Source organism: Manacus candei, unplaced genomic scaffold (genome assembly GCF_025592945.1).
Source record: "Manacus candei isolate 608988 ecotype Guabito, Panama unplaced genomic scaffold, ASM2559294v1 h1tg000014l, whole genome shotgun sequence".
Taxonomy (NCBI): domain Eukaryota; kingdom Metazoa; phylum Chordata; class Aves; order Passeriformes; family Pipridae; genus Manacus; species Manacus candei.
In genome coordinates, this window is record NW_026138062.1 from 64,487,193 (window position 1) to 64,502,887 (window position 15,695).

At 43.5% G+C, this 15,695-nt stretch overlaps 1 protein-coding gene across 9 annotated transcripts in view; it reads left to right on the plus strand.

Moving 5' to 3' along the window:
• The first annotated feature begins 1,269 nt into the window (after window positions 1–1,269).
• The window catches only part of NECTIN3 (nectin cell adhesion molecule 3), a 118,361-nt gene continuing 103,935 nt past the window's right edge, over window positions 1,270–15,695 (plus strand). For 4 of the 9 annotated variants that reach the window (XM_051779998.1, XM_051779996.1, XM_051779993.1 and 1 more), the window contains exons 1-2: window positions 1,271–1,557; window positions 7,938–8,015. In XM_051779998.1, coding sequence (XP_051635958.1) covers window positions 1,356–1,557; window positions 7,938–8,015 — 280 coding nt within the window. In that variant the 5' untranslated portion in view covers window positions 1,271–1,355. Of the gene's footprint in view, window positions 1,558–7,937; window positions 8,016–15,695 lie in introns of all 9 variants that reach the window. The other 5 variants (XM_051780000.1, XM_051779999.1, XM_051780001.1 and 2 more) reach the window with 4 other exon arrangements.

Sequence of the window (15,695 nt, forward strand, 5' to 3'; positions counted from 1 at the left end):
TTCTGAGACAGCCCTTAGCTGGACTCCTGGGACCTTGGGCAAAGGCATGAATTCCCTCTTCGCCTCGCGAGTGGCCACTCTGCCCTGGCTATACTTAACAGCACTCCTCTCCGCCCGTGGCTGGGGCATCATCGCTCCCTGCGGAGCAGCTCTGCCCTCGTCGATGACAGCCTTTCCCGAGCACAGCTATGTGCTGTGCCACGGCCAAAAATCTCTACAGGCACAAGCGTGACAGAAACCCTGCCTGCTGCCCCCGGACCCCTGCAGGCCCCTCTGCGAGGGCTGCACAGGGCCGTATTTGGTATTCCTCGGTGATTTCTGCACAGGGCTCACTCTGCTCCCAGATGATTTCAGACCGCTTAGCTCTGCCAGAGTCCGCCTTTGGATTCCGCCATCTGTTGCGGGCTGGGGATGGCTCCGCATCGCCCCGCACCCGAGCGCTCGATGTTCCCCTCGTGCGGCCGGGATGCTGCCCCAGCCACGCCGGAGGTGCAGAGGGAACGGGGCACCCCTCGCCGGTGCCCGGGCAGCGCACCCTCCGCGCCCCGCACGGGGACGTGCCGCGGGCAGCGCGACCCACGAGGGGACAACGCCGGGAAAGTTTATTGTTGGCAAAAACCGCGGCGCCGACGCTGCGGCAGCGGGCAGGCGCCCCCGCCGAGGAGGAACCGGCCCGTCCACCCGCGGGACACCGGGAGCGGCCCCGGCCGGATCCCCCCGCGCCTGGGAACGCCCGCGCCCGGAGGAGCGGGATGCGGCCGGTCCCCCACCGCCTCCCGGGGCGCCCCGCCCGGGGTGAGCGCTGCTGGCCCGTCCCCAGCCCAGGGGCAGGGGCCGCCCGGGCCGGCCCGGCGCAGGGGCGGGGGGGATGCCGAGGGGGCGGGAGCCCGGGAAGGGCGGAGGGTCCGGGCGGGCGCCCCCGGCCGCGCTCGGGGCGGGGGCGGGAGCGACGGGGCGGGGCGGGACGTACCAACAGCCCCTCGGGGGAGGACACCGTGGCACCCCCTCCCACCCGCCGCCCGCGATACCTACGCGAACCCCCCCCGCGCGCGGTGCGCGTCTGCGAGTCCCACACAGCGGGGCAGGGAAGGCGGGGACGAGGCGACTCGCCCCGGGGCGGGGGGGAGGTGGCGGGGGTCGCGGTGGAGGCGCACGGCACACGCCTCCCACCCTCCCTCGGCCCCCCCTCCCTGCGGCGGGTGGTGCGGCCCGCTCTGAGGAGGGCGGGAGCGGCGCGCCCCGCCCCGCTCAGTGACACACGCTCCGTGTGGGGAGGCGTCGCCGGCGCGGGCAGCGGGACCGGGCGGGACCGGCCGGGCGGCGTAGCGGCGGCGACTGCGAGCCGAGCCCGGAGCATGGCAGGGGCCGGAGCCGCTGCGGAGGCTGCCGCTGGTTTTCCCCTTTCGTCGGCTCCTGCCGCCCGCCGGGAACTTTTCCTAGCGGCTGGTGGCGGTGCCTCCCCCCGGTGGCGGCAGCGGCGGCGGCGGCTGCGCTCGGCGGTGCCTCCCGGGCCGGGGCTGGGGCTGCTGGGGTTGGTTTTCTCTCGCTTCTGCTGCAGTAAGTGGAACTTTTCCCCTTGGCGGACGGGCGAGGGGGTGGGTGGAGGAAGAGGAGGAGAGAAACCCGAGCCCCGGGAGCGCCGGGGGACGCGGCCGAGTTGAGGGAAAGTTTGTGTGGCGGCCGGCGGGGCGGGGTGGGGGGGCTGCCGGGGGCTGCCGGCCGCCCTGCGCGGGGGGAGCCGGGCGGGACGCGGCCGGCATCGTGCAGGAGGGAGCGATGCGGGGCAGGGTCGGAGCCGGAGCCCGCACCGCGCCGGGCGGACCCGCGGGCGCTTCCCCCCGGGAACCGCCGGCACTGCCGCCGGGAGGGCGGGTGGGTGTCCCGGGAGGCCGAGTTTCCCCGGCGGTCGGGCTCGGGTGGCCGCGGCCCGGGCGGGGCAGCAGGGGAAGTTTATCCGCCGGCGGCGGGGCTGGGGCTTCCCCCGGCGGGCGGCAGGTTATCCGCTGAAATTCCCTTCCTGAACGGCGGGATTTTGCTTGTTTGCGGGAATTCACGGGTGCTTCCCCCCCCTGCACTTCCCCTTTCCCTGCCTGTAGGAAGGACAGAAGGGTCTTGGCGTTCTGCGGGTGCTCTTGGGGGCCGGGATAGCACACTCTCTGCTGCCGGCGCAGTTGGCCCGTGTGGTCGTTCCCCGCCGCCGAGGTTGAAATCCGTGCCGGTGGCGGGGTGAGGTCGCTGCCGGTGCGGTGGCTTTGTGCGCTTCTCATCACCCGCATCCTGAGCAGCTGCTGCCGGGGGCACTGCGGTGCCGGGCCCCGCGGGGCTTTGGCGTGACCGCTCGGGGGAAAGTGCCATCACCAGCCCCCCCTTCCCGTGCATCTTCCTGTGGGAAACAAACAAGCGACGTAGCAGCTGGAAACTGAGCAGGAATTTATTTATTTATTTATTTATTTATTTATTTATTTACTACTGCGTGCGGTGTGGTGTGCGTGGTGTCTTTTTTTTTTTTTTTTTTACAGCAGTGGAAGATGAGAGAGGGGATAAAAGTGGACTTGGGCGAGAGCAAATCGAAAACCGTCATCCTGCCGTTGTATTCCCAATGCAGCAATGAGTAGTTGGCAAGGATATTTTATTATAGGAGACACTGTGTCCCTTCCCTCTTTAATGAAGGAGGAACAAGTTAGAGGAGGTAGTCTCTGGAGATTCATGTGATAAAAATACCCAGGAACTTGCAAGCCGTAAAGCAGTTGTGTAGTATCTGAGAAATGCTTTTTCAGGGAGGGAGTTGAGGCGCTGCTGCTGTAGGACTGTGCTCGTGTATGTAATAGTCTCCCCCCTCTGGCAATGATGCAGCTTTCAAAAAAGATCATTGTTCCTAACTTTGTAAATATTGAGAAGGCATCACATTTCAAAACTTTAAGGCTTGAAGATTAATTTCCATAGGGTCGGCAAACTTTTTTGCTCTAGCGCTTCTCTCTCTTTTTTTTGAGGTTATTTCTGCTCTTTTGCAATTAAAAACGTGAAGCTTCAGATTTGACATAACCTTGACAAGCTATTTTTATATCTAAATGTGAAGATAATAGTAACAATGAAGTTAAGAGCATCCGTGCCCCGTGTCACGCAGTGACTTACCGGTTTAGTCTTGATGAGTGTCATTCGGATGTCAGTCTTCCCAGATTCTTTTTGGCGTATGTGAACTTGACTGATAACACTTCAGAACATCTGCCAGAAGCGGCAATGTTGTGTGGGAATAAGCACAGAGTTTAGAAGTATAATCTCTGGATGAAAGGGGAAACTTAAAAAAACTACTAGTGACTTTTGGACTGTGGGATAAGCAGCAGGGGAAGATTGATTTTTTTTTTTTTTTTGTCAGTATCTCGGATTTTAGTTTGGGGGTTTTTTCCACTTGAAATTTCCCACAATTGTTTTCATTATCATTGTAACTGTAACACATGAGTATGAAGGAAAACTATTGTTATGGCTGGCTTTTAAGAGTGCTCCTATATACATTTTGAGCATGATTACGTGTTGATGGAATTCAAAACTGCTGATTATATTTGGTCACCTTTCCTACTATTGGTCGGCCAATTCTGATAATGATAGCAAAAGGAAGATTTGAAAATGGTACCACAAAAAAATACAAACCCTAGTAGAATAATGCCACTATTTTTATACAATCATTTGGGCTGGCAATTAGAAATGACGATTTATTTGATCTGTAATTCCTCAGAGAAATATTTCCAAAAACCCCTCAACACTCCCACCAAAAAACTGAAGGGGGGCACAAAGAGAGAAAATATATCAGGCATCTGAAATAACAGCAACTTCTGGATTTTTGAATAAAAATAAACCTGCTTTAGTAAATACTGCTCTTCTTAGGAAAGCAAGACTATTGGGTTCAGGTAACATGCACAAGTAATTGTTCCACTTCTCAGTCAGACAGTGCATGATTCAATGAAGTAGGTACTAAACTTGAATGATCAAATCAGTATAGCTTTAAACGAGGGGAGATGTATGGCATCCATAAGAAACATCATCATAACCTTAAATCTATAAAATAACTTACTCTGCATTGTGACAAATATTTTCCAGCTATGTTGTAAACAAGGACCTGTGTGCTACTAAATGAATTGCTCATAATTTCAGTGCCTCATTAGTTTTTACACAGTAAAAAGAGTTTTGCAGAGTTTTTTGGAATATAAGTACAAATTAAAAATTAGCAAAATCATAAAATGAGGTGAATAGAAAGAAAAGATATTCAAGATGTGGTTTTTTTTCATTGAAGAAATAATTATTTATTTTCCATTTGAATTATTGGTTAAGTTTCTTAGTGAGGCTAGAAAAAGTGTGTGGGGCATATATCTTTTTAAGTTTCATAGTATTTTTTTTTTTTCAAAGCAGCTTGGAGTACAGGCTCCAGAATGGTAGTGGAGCTGGAAGGATTGGATTATTAAGATGTGGATGGTATAAGTATACAGTATACAATATATTAAAAAAAAATAAAAAATAAAAAAAAAAAAAAAAGAAGAAATTTGCCAAGGAACTATTGACCAAAACAGTCTGTTTGAGTATAAACATTTTTACTGATTTTTCACGTTAAGTCATGGCAAAAACAGGAGGTCAGGCAAACCAGGTTACTGCCTTGGAAATGGGGAAGCATGGTAGAGTGTTCAAAAAGACAACAGAATGTATTTTTTTTTTCCTCATTGTGTGTCAAAGTCAATGATAATATTTTAGAAATTCATGTCTGAATATGCTTTTATTTTTTGAAAATGGTATGGAGAAAAATGCAGTTTTAAAAAGACATTAGATGAGCCAATATGACAATAGTGAGAGAAGGAATAGAAAAACTGTAGAAGGTATTTGAGAAGCTGGAAAGAATGAAGTGGTGGTGAACTATGTAGTAGGCTGGGCAGTGTGTGAAACTGCTGTGTGAAGAAACAGAGCAAATTCAGTGGTAGAAATAAGAGTAACTTCAAATAGGGGAGTTTAAATCTGGATTGTTTGATAATTTAAAAAGAAAAAAAAAAAGCTGCCAGAAGTTTGTCCAGCCTGTACTTCAGGATAACTAGTTAGATTATGGGGTGTGCTGCTATGGAATGGTTCTTAGCTCTGTTTCGTTGTGGTAGGTCTGTCATGGTCAAGATTACTGTTACACTGTGATGCTTCTGCTGTGCAAGAGCTCCCATATATATGAAAGTGAAGTACAATGTTATTTAAGATCTGACCACTTGGAGTATCATAAAAGAATTGCAATGGTTTTTTATCCACTTGTGCTACGTAAAGGTTAAACAGTTACTTGATTTAAATGATGTGTTTCTCTTGCCTCCTTAAATAACTTAATTTTATGTCATGGAATATGGATACTGTTTAATAGTGAATAAAAGGCAGTTCTAGCAGGATTTATTTCTTGTGAGATTAGAGTCAGGTATTCTGTTTAGAAATATGGTCAAATCTAGGCTGCTTTCTTTCCCGTCCCTTTTATGTAGTATTGCTACCAGGGTGATATTGAGAAACAAAGGGCTGTTCTGTAGCAGAAGCAGCAAAAATATGTTGGCTTTACAGAGCACCTGTACCAGGTGATTACCTTTCAGGTGCTGGTAGTAGAGCTTTTAAGGTATGCAAAATCAGATGTAAATTGCCTCTGCTGTGAAAAGGGAATAGGAGTTGGGGGGGTGTTGCTTCAGTAATCAGTGTGTGGGGCTAATAAGCGGAGCATTTGTGGAGCTCAAAGGAAAAAAATAAGTAAGAAGCTCTAGAGTCAGGTGTCTAAATCTCAATTTGTAGAAACAAAATTAGTAGTGAATGAAAGTAGGGTAAGAGAAATAGGAAACCTGTTATGCAGACTGTTAAAAGATAATCTTACTTAGTGCCAGCTACGTGGAGTGCTGTTAGTAAATGTTGTCCTTTTTTTAGTGTTGATGTGGTTATCTGTTGGAAGAGCAATAAACTTTAAGAGTATGACTTTCCATCCGGTCTTACACCAGAGCACTGCTGTGGGGGTGGCCTGAGCTGCTGTTCTGGGGTTGAACGGGGCTTTGTCCAAACAAAGTTCTTTATCTGAAGGTACAGCTACAGCCTGGTTAGATTAGTGTGCAGAGTGAGAGTGCTGAGATTGTCTGTCTGCTTGCTCTGGAGCCCTTCTACCTTTCCACTTAAAGGTGGGCTTTGTGATGACAGATTACTTTGCTCTAGCACAGTTTGTGTTTGTACTTGGACTTTTGTTTCCAGCTTTGAATGAATGTGTTGTATTGAATCAGGATTATTTGAAGTTGTTTGTTTTTTTTTTCTTTTCCCCTGATGACTGTTGTACTGATTGGTATGTGGATAGTAATGCAGAAGTTCCTGTGAGGAATTTTCTAAGGGACCTGATAGTTGGATATGAACTAAGTGGCCAGATTTTCTTAGTGAAGAATAGGTATAGGTGCAATTATTTAATCATTAATAATTTGTTATACCATGTGGTGTTTGATTTTGCTGTTGTTTGAAGAGGAGGAGGTGTATATGATCTTTAAAGGTGCCTTCTTACCTAAACAGTTCTATGGTTCTGTGTATCTATGGGGTTATTTTGTTAGGATTAGCCTGTCTAAAACAAGATTTTAAAGAAGTACTTACTGGAAGGGCAGTTGTATTCAGTGCCTCAGAGATCATAGCCCTCTGAAGTACAGTAATGTATTTTTATTGGGAGGATGGAGAAGATGATGAATTACTTCATTAGGCATGAAATAAGTTGATCAGGCTTTCTCATTAGAGGTAAAGGGGTCATTAGCATTATTCTTTATTCCTGGTTAGGAAGCAGATGGGTTGCTTAGAAAAGAGTATCATGTTAGTGTGGGAAGAAATCACAAGATGAGCTAAGAAAGAAAAGATGAGAATAGCTGAATGTGGATAAAATGCAAGGAAATATATGAGAAGCTATTAAAGAGTGAAATGTGCAGTAAAGACCTTGCTGGGGAAAATAATTATTGTATTTGAATCTATAAAGTGGGGAGAGATGAAAAAGCTGTTAGATGAAAGCTTGTCTTACTCCCCTGGATGTGAAGATAGTGGGTTAAAATGAAGTGTAGGTACATATGAGTAAGACTTGAGGGGGCTCATGGCCAACATTTACATTGGTTCTGGAAAAGCTGGGCCAGTGGCTGCTTATTACACAACTTAGTACACAGTCTTGTGATGAAGAGCTTTAAGACAAAGCACAACTTCCAAGTCAGGGTAAAATCACAGAACTAACTGTTTTGTATTATCCAATACATGAACGCTTCAGGAGTTATTTTTCTCCTCATTCTTTCAGGTAATTAACTTTTAGAGTTGGAAATGTTTCAAATGTGAACTCAAAAATTGATCTTTCTGTCTATGACTTAGCAATAGAAGAAAGTTAACAACAAGAATAAAAAAAAAATTAAAAGTACTGAAACTTCTGTCTCTGTCCTTTACCCTTGCTTTTTCCAAGTGTTGGAAAAGGTAGGTCAAATTTATTGAGAAGGTCACTTTTAGTTCAAGTAGTGAAAAGTAGTAACAACCTTCCAGACAATCCTATTTTATCACTACTGCATTCTTCTGTTTAATATTTTTACTGCTTTTCAGTTGTTTATCAAGTAGTGTACAGAAGTAAAAACATTCTTAGTTTTGCAGTAACTCAGAATAGCATGTTTTCTTATTCTTAAGCTACACTTGACCAGCCTTCATTCTGTCTGGAGTTGACTGTTGTACCAGGATTATTTACAGCAGTAGAGGCTCTTGCCAATTTTTCCTCCTACCCCCCCATGTCAGACTTTCATTATCTGACATTTAAGATAACTTTCTATGTCTACAGGGATTCATTGTTTTCTCCTTTTCTATTAGTCAAGGCTGGTATAACATGATAGTTTTTAAACTAGTCCTGGGATTAGTTTGTACAGAACAGAATGTTTTCTTAAGTGACTTTTTTAAATACTTAGCAGGTGCTAGTGCTGTCCCTGGAGTGCAGTGGCATGTACAAAATTTGGAGGCATTGAAATGGCAATCTTCTGCTGAAGGTGAGTAAAGACTAGTCAAACAGGTCTCCATAGTTGATGTGTGTAAAGAGGAGTGGGGAAAAAACCACCTGAGCTAGCTTGATGAATTTATTAGTTACTTTTGGATTTGTTACTTTCATTAGCCCTTGAGTCAGAAGATTACAAGTGAGTGTTAGACTTACATTTTTCTTAATCCTGTTCTGTGTGGGCATTCTTTGCCCACTTCTGTTGCTTTTTTTACTTGAAATAGCACCCATGGTGCAGGTGGTTAAGCTGAAAACTAATTATTGCTGGGACAAGCACACTGAAAAACAGCCTTAAAAACAGGATGAGTGGATGCTGGAGAAAGAATATGGACAAGTTGAGATCATGTTCAAGTTGGATAACTGGCTTTACTTAATTTCAGTGCACATAATTTGGTAGAAGAATAATCACTTGAGTCAAGCATAAGTTAAATTACATCAAATGCAAGTAACTGAAAGGGCAAGACTTCTGATTTGGGGTAATTTTTTTCCCCAAGTTCCTTTAATTTCTCCAGCGTCATCTGTTGGCCCTTGCCACAACAAAACAGCTACTTAGCTCTGGTAAAAATCATTACTAGAGGTTGGAGAAGCGATGTCAAGAGCTGTTAAGCTTAATACATTTTTGAATATATTTGTAAAGATTGATAATTGCATTATAAAAACCCACTTCTCAGCCCTTCACTGGTGATGCTATTTCTGTGTTTTAAACACTTCAATGCACTTTTGACTTCAAAAGGTAAACTTTCTTGAAACAGAAGTAATGTTGTTATGACTTCATTAAGGTACTTTAACATTTAAAGAGACTATAGTTCTAAAGAAGTCAACCATGAGAATGTGATGGTTGTGACCATACCATTAATGACTTGGGAAATTTAAATGCATCCTGTTGAAGGTTTCAATGTATTATTGGTAACTGAGGTAGCATAAAATAGTCTACCTCTGGTAACTAGCAAGTGCAATATTCCCATTTATCCAGGATATCCTCTATAGGAAGAAGCATGCTAAGTTCTGTGTAGCTATATTTCATCAGTTTGTGGTATCAGAAGTAGTTCAGGCTTCTGCACGCAGCTTATATGGCAGGACACTGGAACAAGACAAGCTTTAAGGTCCCTTCCAACCCAAACCATTCTATGATTCTATATGTATAACACAACTGTTAGGTACAGTGGCTGTAATATAGTAAGGCTTTTTACTATAACCAGATTAATTATTACAGGTGATGCATCAGTGCTGTCACATGAACATTTAATAACTTATGTTACCTTTTGACAAATCAGAATGTGCTCTCTTATTGAGAAACAGTTTTGTGTAAGCTTCATTTAATATCGTTGAAAGATTCTGCAGAGTGTTCTGCCTTACAGAAAGAGGCGAGGTCTGTGGGACTCTGTGGAACTGTTAGTGAAAATTCTTTTGGTAATAGATTTCCAGAGCTGCTCTGCAGCTGTGTTATTTGAGACTCAAGAGGCATGGCTTAGGTTTGATAAATTGATGTGGCTACAAACAAGGTGAAAACTGAAGTGAAGGGAGGAAAAGCAGTTATGGTGATGTCTCCACAACTTGAGACTGCTGTGAAAAGAGGTCCTGAATTTATTGCTCTAAGTACCCAGGACAAGACTATGGACAAAGGAAGAACAGTGAGTGTTATTAACCTTAATAAGCTTATAATAAGATTTCCTAAAATGTGCTTGTAGCCGAACTGGTGAGATATGGTTCGGGAAGTGGATTATTAAGTGGGTGAAAAGTTGTGTGTAGTGCTGAACTTGAAAGGTTCTGATCAGCTGAAGTCCACCTGGAGGCTTGTTACTGGTGGCACCAGTGCAGGGGCAGTTTGTCTGCATTCCAGCCACTCTTCCAGGTCACTGATGTACTTAGAGCAAATTTGTGGATGCTGCCAGACTGTGAGGGTCAATTGACTTGCTGGAGGCTAGGGCTAATTGAGTGGGATGTTTGCAGGTTGGAGAAATACCTGTTGGAAAGTTTATGAAGTTCAAAAGCAAATGCCAAGCCAAATCTCTTTGGGGCAGAATGACCCCATGCAGCAGCATAAATGTGGTGCCAACTGGTGAAAAGTACCTTTAACAGTAAAGAACATAAGGGTCCTTGTGGGTCAGTGTGTGTCTTTGTGGTGCAAAAGGTGAAGAGCACACAGGGCATGGTCAGCCAGTTGAAAGAAGCAATTATTCTCCACTATTTGGAGCTTGTGAGACTGCATCAGAAGTACCATGGACAGTTTTGTATTCCCAAATACAAGGAAGATGCTGAGGTGCCTGTGAAAGGCCACTAAGATAAGTCAACAGCACATGATGTATGAAGAGGGCTTGAGGAGTGAGTTTGTTCAGCTTTGAGAAAGATCTGGAGTGGGGGATCCTAACTGCTGGCTCTGACTGTTTAATAGGTAGTGAGGAGGAAAATGAAGACAGACTCTCCTTAGCTATGCTAAGGATAAGAGGGAAAGGATAAGAGGCAGCAGACACAAGCTACAGCAAGGCAGATCTTTATAATGTGTTAGCAGTATGTTTTCCCACACAGAGAATGAAGCACTGAAACAGGTTGTGGGATCTCTCCCTGAAAATATTCAGAACCTGACTATGGTATGACCCTGAGCAACTTGATCTGACTTCAAAGTTGGCCCTGCTTTCAGTTGGGGGTCGGATTGGATAACCTCCAGAAGTCCCTTTCAGTCTAAATGAGCCTCATATTGTGCATGGGTAAGCAGGAGCTAGTATACTATAGTTAGTCCTGGAAGAAAAGTAGTAGTTGGAAATCTATCCAGATTAAAATGTCCAAGTCAAGTCTGAAACAAGTTTTTCGTATAAAGCAATTTGGTTGCTAAAAGCTTACTTTAAAATTGGATCCCATTGTTAACTCCTAATGGAAGTCATAACTGTTAGAGGATTTGTTAAAGATCTGCCTACATTTCTTCTGTTACTTCAGTAAGGAGCCAGTAAGACCAGTCTCTTACAGCACGAGCTGGCTGACAGTGTGACACATATAGAAAATATAGTTTGGCAGTAAATCCAGCAGCTATTAAAGAGCATTCCCTAAGCTTAGTGTCATGATGCAGTTCCTGGACAAAAAAGGGTTAACTTTCTGAAGTAGCTTGCAGTGGAAGGCGGCCTTAAGAGCTAAAAAAAAGTCAGCAGTGTCAGCAGTGCAGGGGGCAGCAGGCATCCACATAACTTTGTAATGTAACTGTTAACTCATCAGATCTTCTCATGGACAGCTGAGATTTGCTGGTCCTGACAAAATGCGTTTATTTTATGTCATTTTGTGGCTGCAGTTGTTCAATATTGGCAGACAACATTCAAACTTTACAGGTAGTTGAAAATGTGAAGTTAATGTTTAGCTGTCTTTCCGAACTTATTCGAGACTTTGCTACTTAGTGCAAAGTACAACCTTCCTTCTCCTCCCCCAGACCTCAGTCCTCTGGAGAGTAGGTGGTATGTGGAATGACAGCATATAAAAAGGGAAGGAATGGTCTGCTTAAGGGAGTCGGGACTTTCCTACGGATTAAAGGTCTTGTTGCTTCATCTAGAAGGACATCACACACATCAGTGCTCCTGACCACTTTTTAATGACTTTCTAGTTTCAATGTAGGAGGTAGAGTGCTGGCGGCAGGGAATGCTGAATGCTTACAACTGTTGCTGTACACTTAGCAGAATTTCAGGTCCTTCCTTATTAATTTCACAGAAAAACCAAAGCAAAAATCAAACCCCCCAGAGCCCCCAGAATCCTGATAACTTGGTATTTATGTCAAGCAATTGCTTGTACAGAATTTCTTGGTAGCTTGTCCTTGAGCTTTCTGTAAGGACTGTGTGTGCTCACACCACTAAATGCAGTGGGCAGTCTCTCTCATTATGCTGTGTTCCTTTCTCCACTGAAAGTTGGAGTGATGTCCATTTCCACATTACTTGAATTTTTGCTTTATTGTTCCTGTGTAAAAGTAATATCCTACCAAAGACACAGGTGTTAACACAACAGTATTTTTTTCATTTACGTTGTTCTCCCCAAAATGGCTAAAGTGCACTACATAGTTGGGGTTTTTTAAGTTATTTGTACTTAAAACTACATTCTTGGTTAAGTTAGGAATTTCATAGCCCTGCTGGAGTGTGGGAAATCTTGAACCAATGTAAGGAAGAAATACTTCTCTCTGAGGGAGCACGTGCCAAAGTGATTGAGGAATAAATACTGTTCTGTGGTGATATTGAAGACTCAGCTGGCTGAGTCTCCAAGCAGTCTTATATAACTGGACCTACTTTAAGCAGGACTAAGTAGCCTCTAGAGATCCCTTGCCTCTTACCTATGTGAAATCATTATTCTCTACATCAATATTAGAGCTTGTTTGTCTTTGCCACTGATAAGTGTGTTATGAAGAGACTTGTACCTAGGACTTCACTTGTGTTTGTGGTAATTACTAGGTGGAAATGATCACTATAGCTTTTATGTTTGTTGGATATGACTTGTTGAGCACTTTAGAGATGTCACAGGCTTTCTGTGAAAGCTGCCTTTTTTTGGTGTTTTTTTTTTTTTCCCTCTACAAAGTGGTACTGATGATGAATAGTGATTCCTGGAACTTGAGTCTGAATATTTCAGTCTGACAAATGAAGTCAGTGTGATTAAGTCAAGAATGTCTTGCTGCTCATAACTTAGACTGTGGGATAGACTTGAGCTTTCCGGGTAATTAGCAAGATGCACGTTGTAGTTACCCTCATGGCTGGGATGGAAGTGTATGTATTGACTGCTGTGTATTAGAAAAGGGAGTTGTTACTTTATAATGAAAGAGAACAAACAGCAGTGACAAAAAATCCTATACTGACACTTGGTGTTTGTATTTTTTGATTCTGGTTGCAGTTGCCTTGTTTTATTTCTGTTAGTATGTGTAATGGCAAGTTAATTATATGGTAGTGTTGAAACAACAACGGTATAACTTGGAAGGGAAGTTGTTTGTTGGACTTTTGTGACATCTGGAATAGCAACCCACGTTTTTGCAAGTTTGTGGCTAGGTGGAGGAGACTATGCTTCTGTGTCATTGGTAACTTCCAGGTTTTGAAATGAAGCAGAAGTGATGGGCAGTAACTCCTCAGACTTCTGTGATACCTAGTGCCCAGTCCCTCATCCCCAATTTTTGTCTTCCTCTCAAAGAATAAGAAAGTGGATATTGTGATAGCATTCAATAGCATTAAATTGCTTTTCCAAATTCGAGTGGAGAGGTCTGGAGCCTGGAAGGAAGTGGGAGGGTATTTATCTGACCAGATCTTCAGCTAGCAGTCTCTGTGGTCTTCCTAGGACCTTTTTCTGGAGAGAATTCTTATGGTGGAATCTATAGTTAGTTATAGGTGATGCTGGAGGATAGTAGGATCTTGTCTATTCCATTGTCTGGAGTATGAGGTGCCCTAATTATGCATAAATACTAATTGATAATAAGTTGGAGTAAAGGTGAGTTACACAGGGCTTTAGAGGACCTTGTGAAACGGAGTGATTGAAGAGTTAAAGAAGCTGAAGTGTAGGTGGATGTTCAGCGATGCTCCTGAAGTGTCCTTTGTGGAGGAGAGTATTAAACTTCATATGTATTATTTATAATATATTTATAATATTTCTATAATTGGAAACATGACCTTGGGTTTGTGATGGTCTGCTCTGTGAACTTTGCCAAAGGTCTTGCTTGCAGGCAGCTGCCTGTACAAGATATGAACTATGTAATGCAGTGTTTTGAAGCATGTTCTCTGTCATGATGTTGACATCTACTTTTAACTTAAATTGGAATTTCTAGAGTTAGCTCTGAAGAGTGTACTAGGTTTGAAACCTCTTCAGAATAAATTGGTGTCTAGAAAGCGTTGATTTTTATGTAATTTGTTTAGTTACCTGTATTAATGAAAGGCAGTTGGTAGTAGGTGATGGAGCTGACTTAAAGGCCAGTGAAGTTCTGTGTACTTGATTAATAGAAGTCAGAAAAGCTGAAGCACTAGCTGACTAAAACTGTATATCTTCTGAATGGAATTTGTCATCACCTTGAACTCCCAGCCCTGCAAATAAATGAAGAAATCGAGCTTTTAAAATAAATTTTAAGCAAACAAGGCTGAAGTTATGTCTAAACATCAGGTTATAACACAGCTTATTATTGAACGAGTTACTTTGCTCAAAGCTGAAGGCTGTCATTTCTCCCAAGTCTTATTTTTTGCTGAGAATGAGAAGACTGGTCTCTAAGGAATGATTTGAGTATGCCCTGGTGTCTCAGTTGAGGACAGACTGATGCTGATAGAGATTCCATGTGCGTTCATATATACAACTTTGAAGAGCTAAAAGCTTTTTGCAAATCACATGACAAAAGATGAATATCTGCTTATGGATCAGAATATGAAAAATAAGTGATAGAGAAGACTGGTCGCCTGCTGTGAGCTGGCTGTCCCCCTGATGAAGAGGAAAACCTTTAGTGAAAAGAGTAACTGTAAAGAATACAAATAGATGCAAATAAAAGGAGATGAGGAATACATTTGGTAAGGAAGTATCTATTTGAACAGGTTGTAATATTCATGTTAAACCCAAAAGCAGTAGACCTGAGGATGAAAAAAGTAACTGAAAGTGCTCTGTCTTAAGTAAATATGTGTTAGCTGAAAGCACTGGTGTTCTTGAGCACAGAACTCCTGGGCTTTGTTGGTTTTCTTTGTGGGTTTGTTTTTTGCAAGTTTTTTGTGGTTTTTTTGTTTGATTTTTTTGTTTGTTTGTTTGTTTGGTGTTGTTTTTTGCTTTGGTCTATCTTCTTCCTAACCTTCGCAGGCATGCTTAGTATTGCAGTCATTCTCTTTTTGCAGTGTAAGTACTTCAGGACCTTTATTGGGTTACCTTCTTGGAGAATAACAGTCAGTTATTCCATCCTTTCTTGTAGGTCATGTTTTCTAGGCTTTTGAGCACACATTGCTTTCAGACTCTGGATGGCTGATATATAAGATGTTCAAGCTGAACAACTCCAGATGGAGCCTCAGTGCTGCTGGCTGGAGAAGAGAGTTTACTTCTATATTAGCATACTCTAGAGTGTCACTTCCAAACATAATCACCATATACTTGCTATAGCTTTCAGGAGAGTCTTTGCTCTCTAACCAGTTATTTGTCATCCTGCCTGTGTTACTTACACTTGTTTATGTTGACTGCTCTTCTAATTTGGACCCACTACAACTTGAAAGGTTTTTTCCTGCCTGCCTGGGAAAGGTTTGTGTGTCTAACTTCATTTGGTTTTCCGTATACAATGCAGTTACTTGGCAACACCACCAAGACTCAGAAGTACAATGCTTCTTTTGACCTTCTGCCATATCTGTTAGATGTTTTGGTGATGTGCTTGTAGGAGGACTTTAACATTTTGCACCACATCAGTTTGTCAGAACTATTAACTCATCTTTTGTGTTTCAAAAGATTAAGATCATCTGGAACTCTTTAACAAACTTTCCAATCAGAGGTTTCAGTTACATTAAGGACTGCTTGTTTCAGTCTCTTCTTTTAGCATATTTATACCTATTGCTCTGATACTCAGGGATTTGAACTTATTTAAATGTGGATGTGAAGCATTTTGTGTTGGTTAGGAAGAGTATTGTGTTGGTTAGTGGTGTGTATTTTTATGGATAACTTTGGAACTACTTGTTTACTCTTACTACTAGTTTTTTAAGGGAGTGGGACTAAGAATGAGATG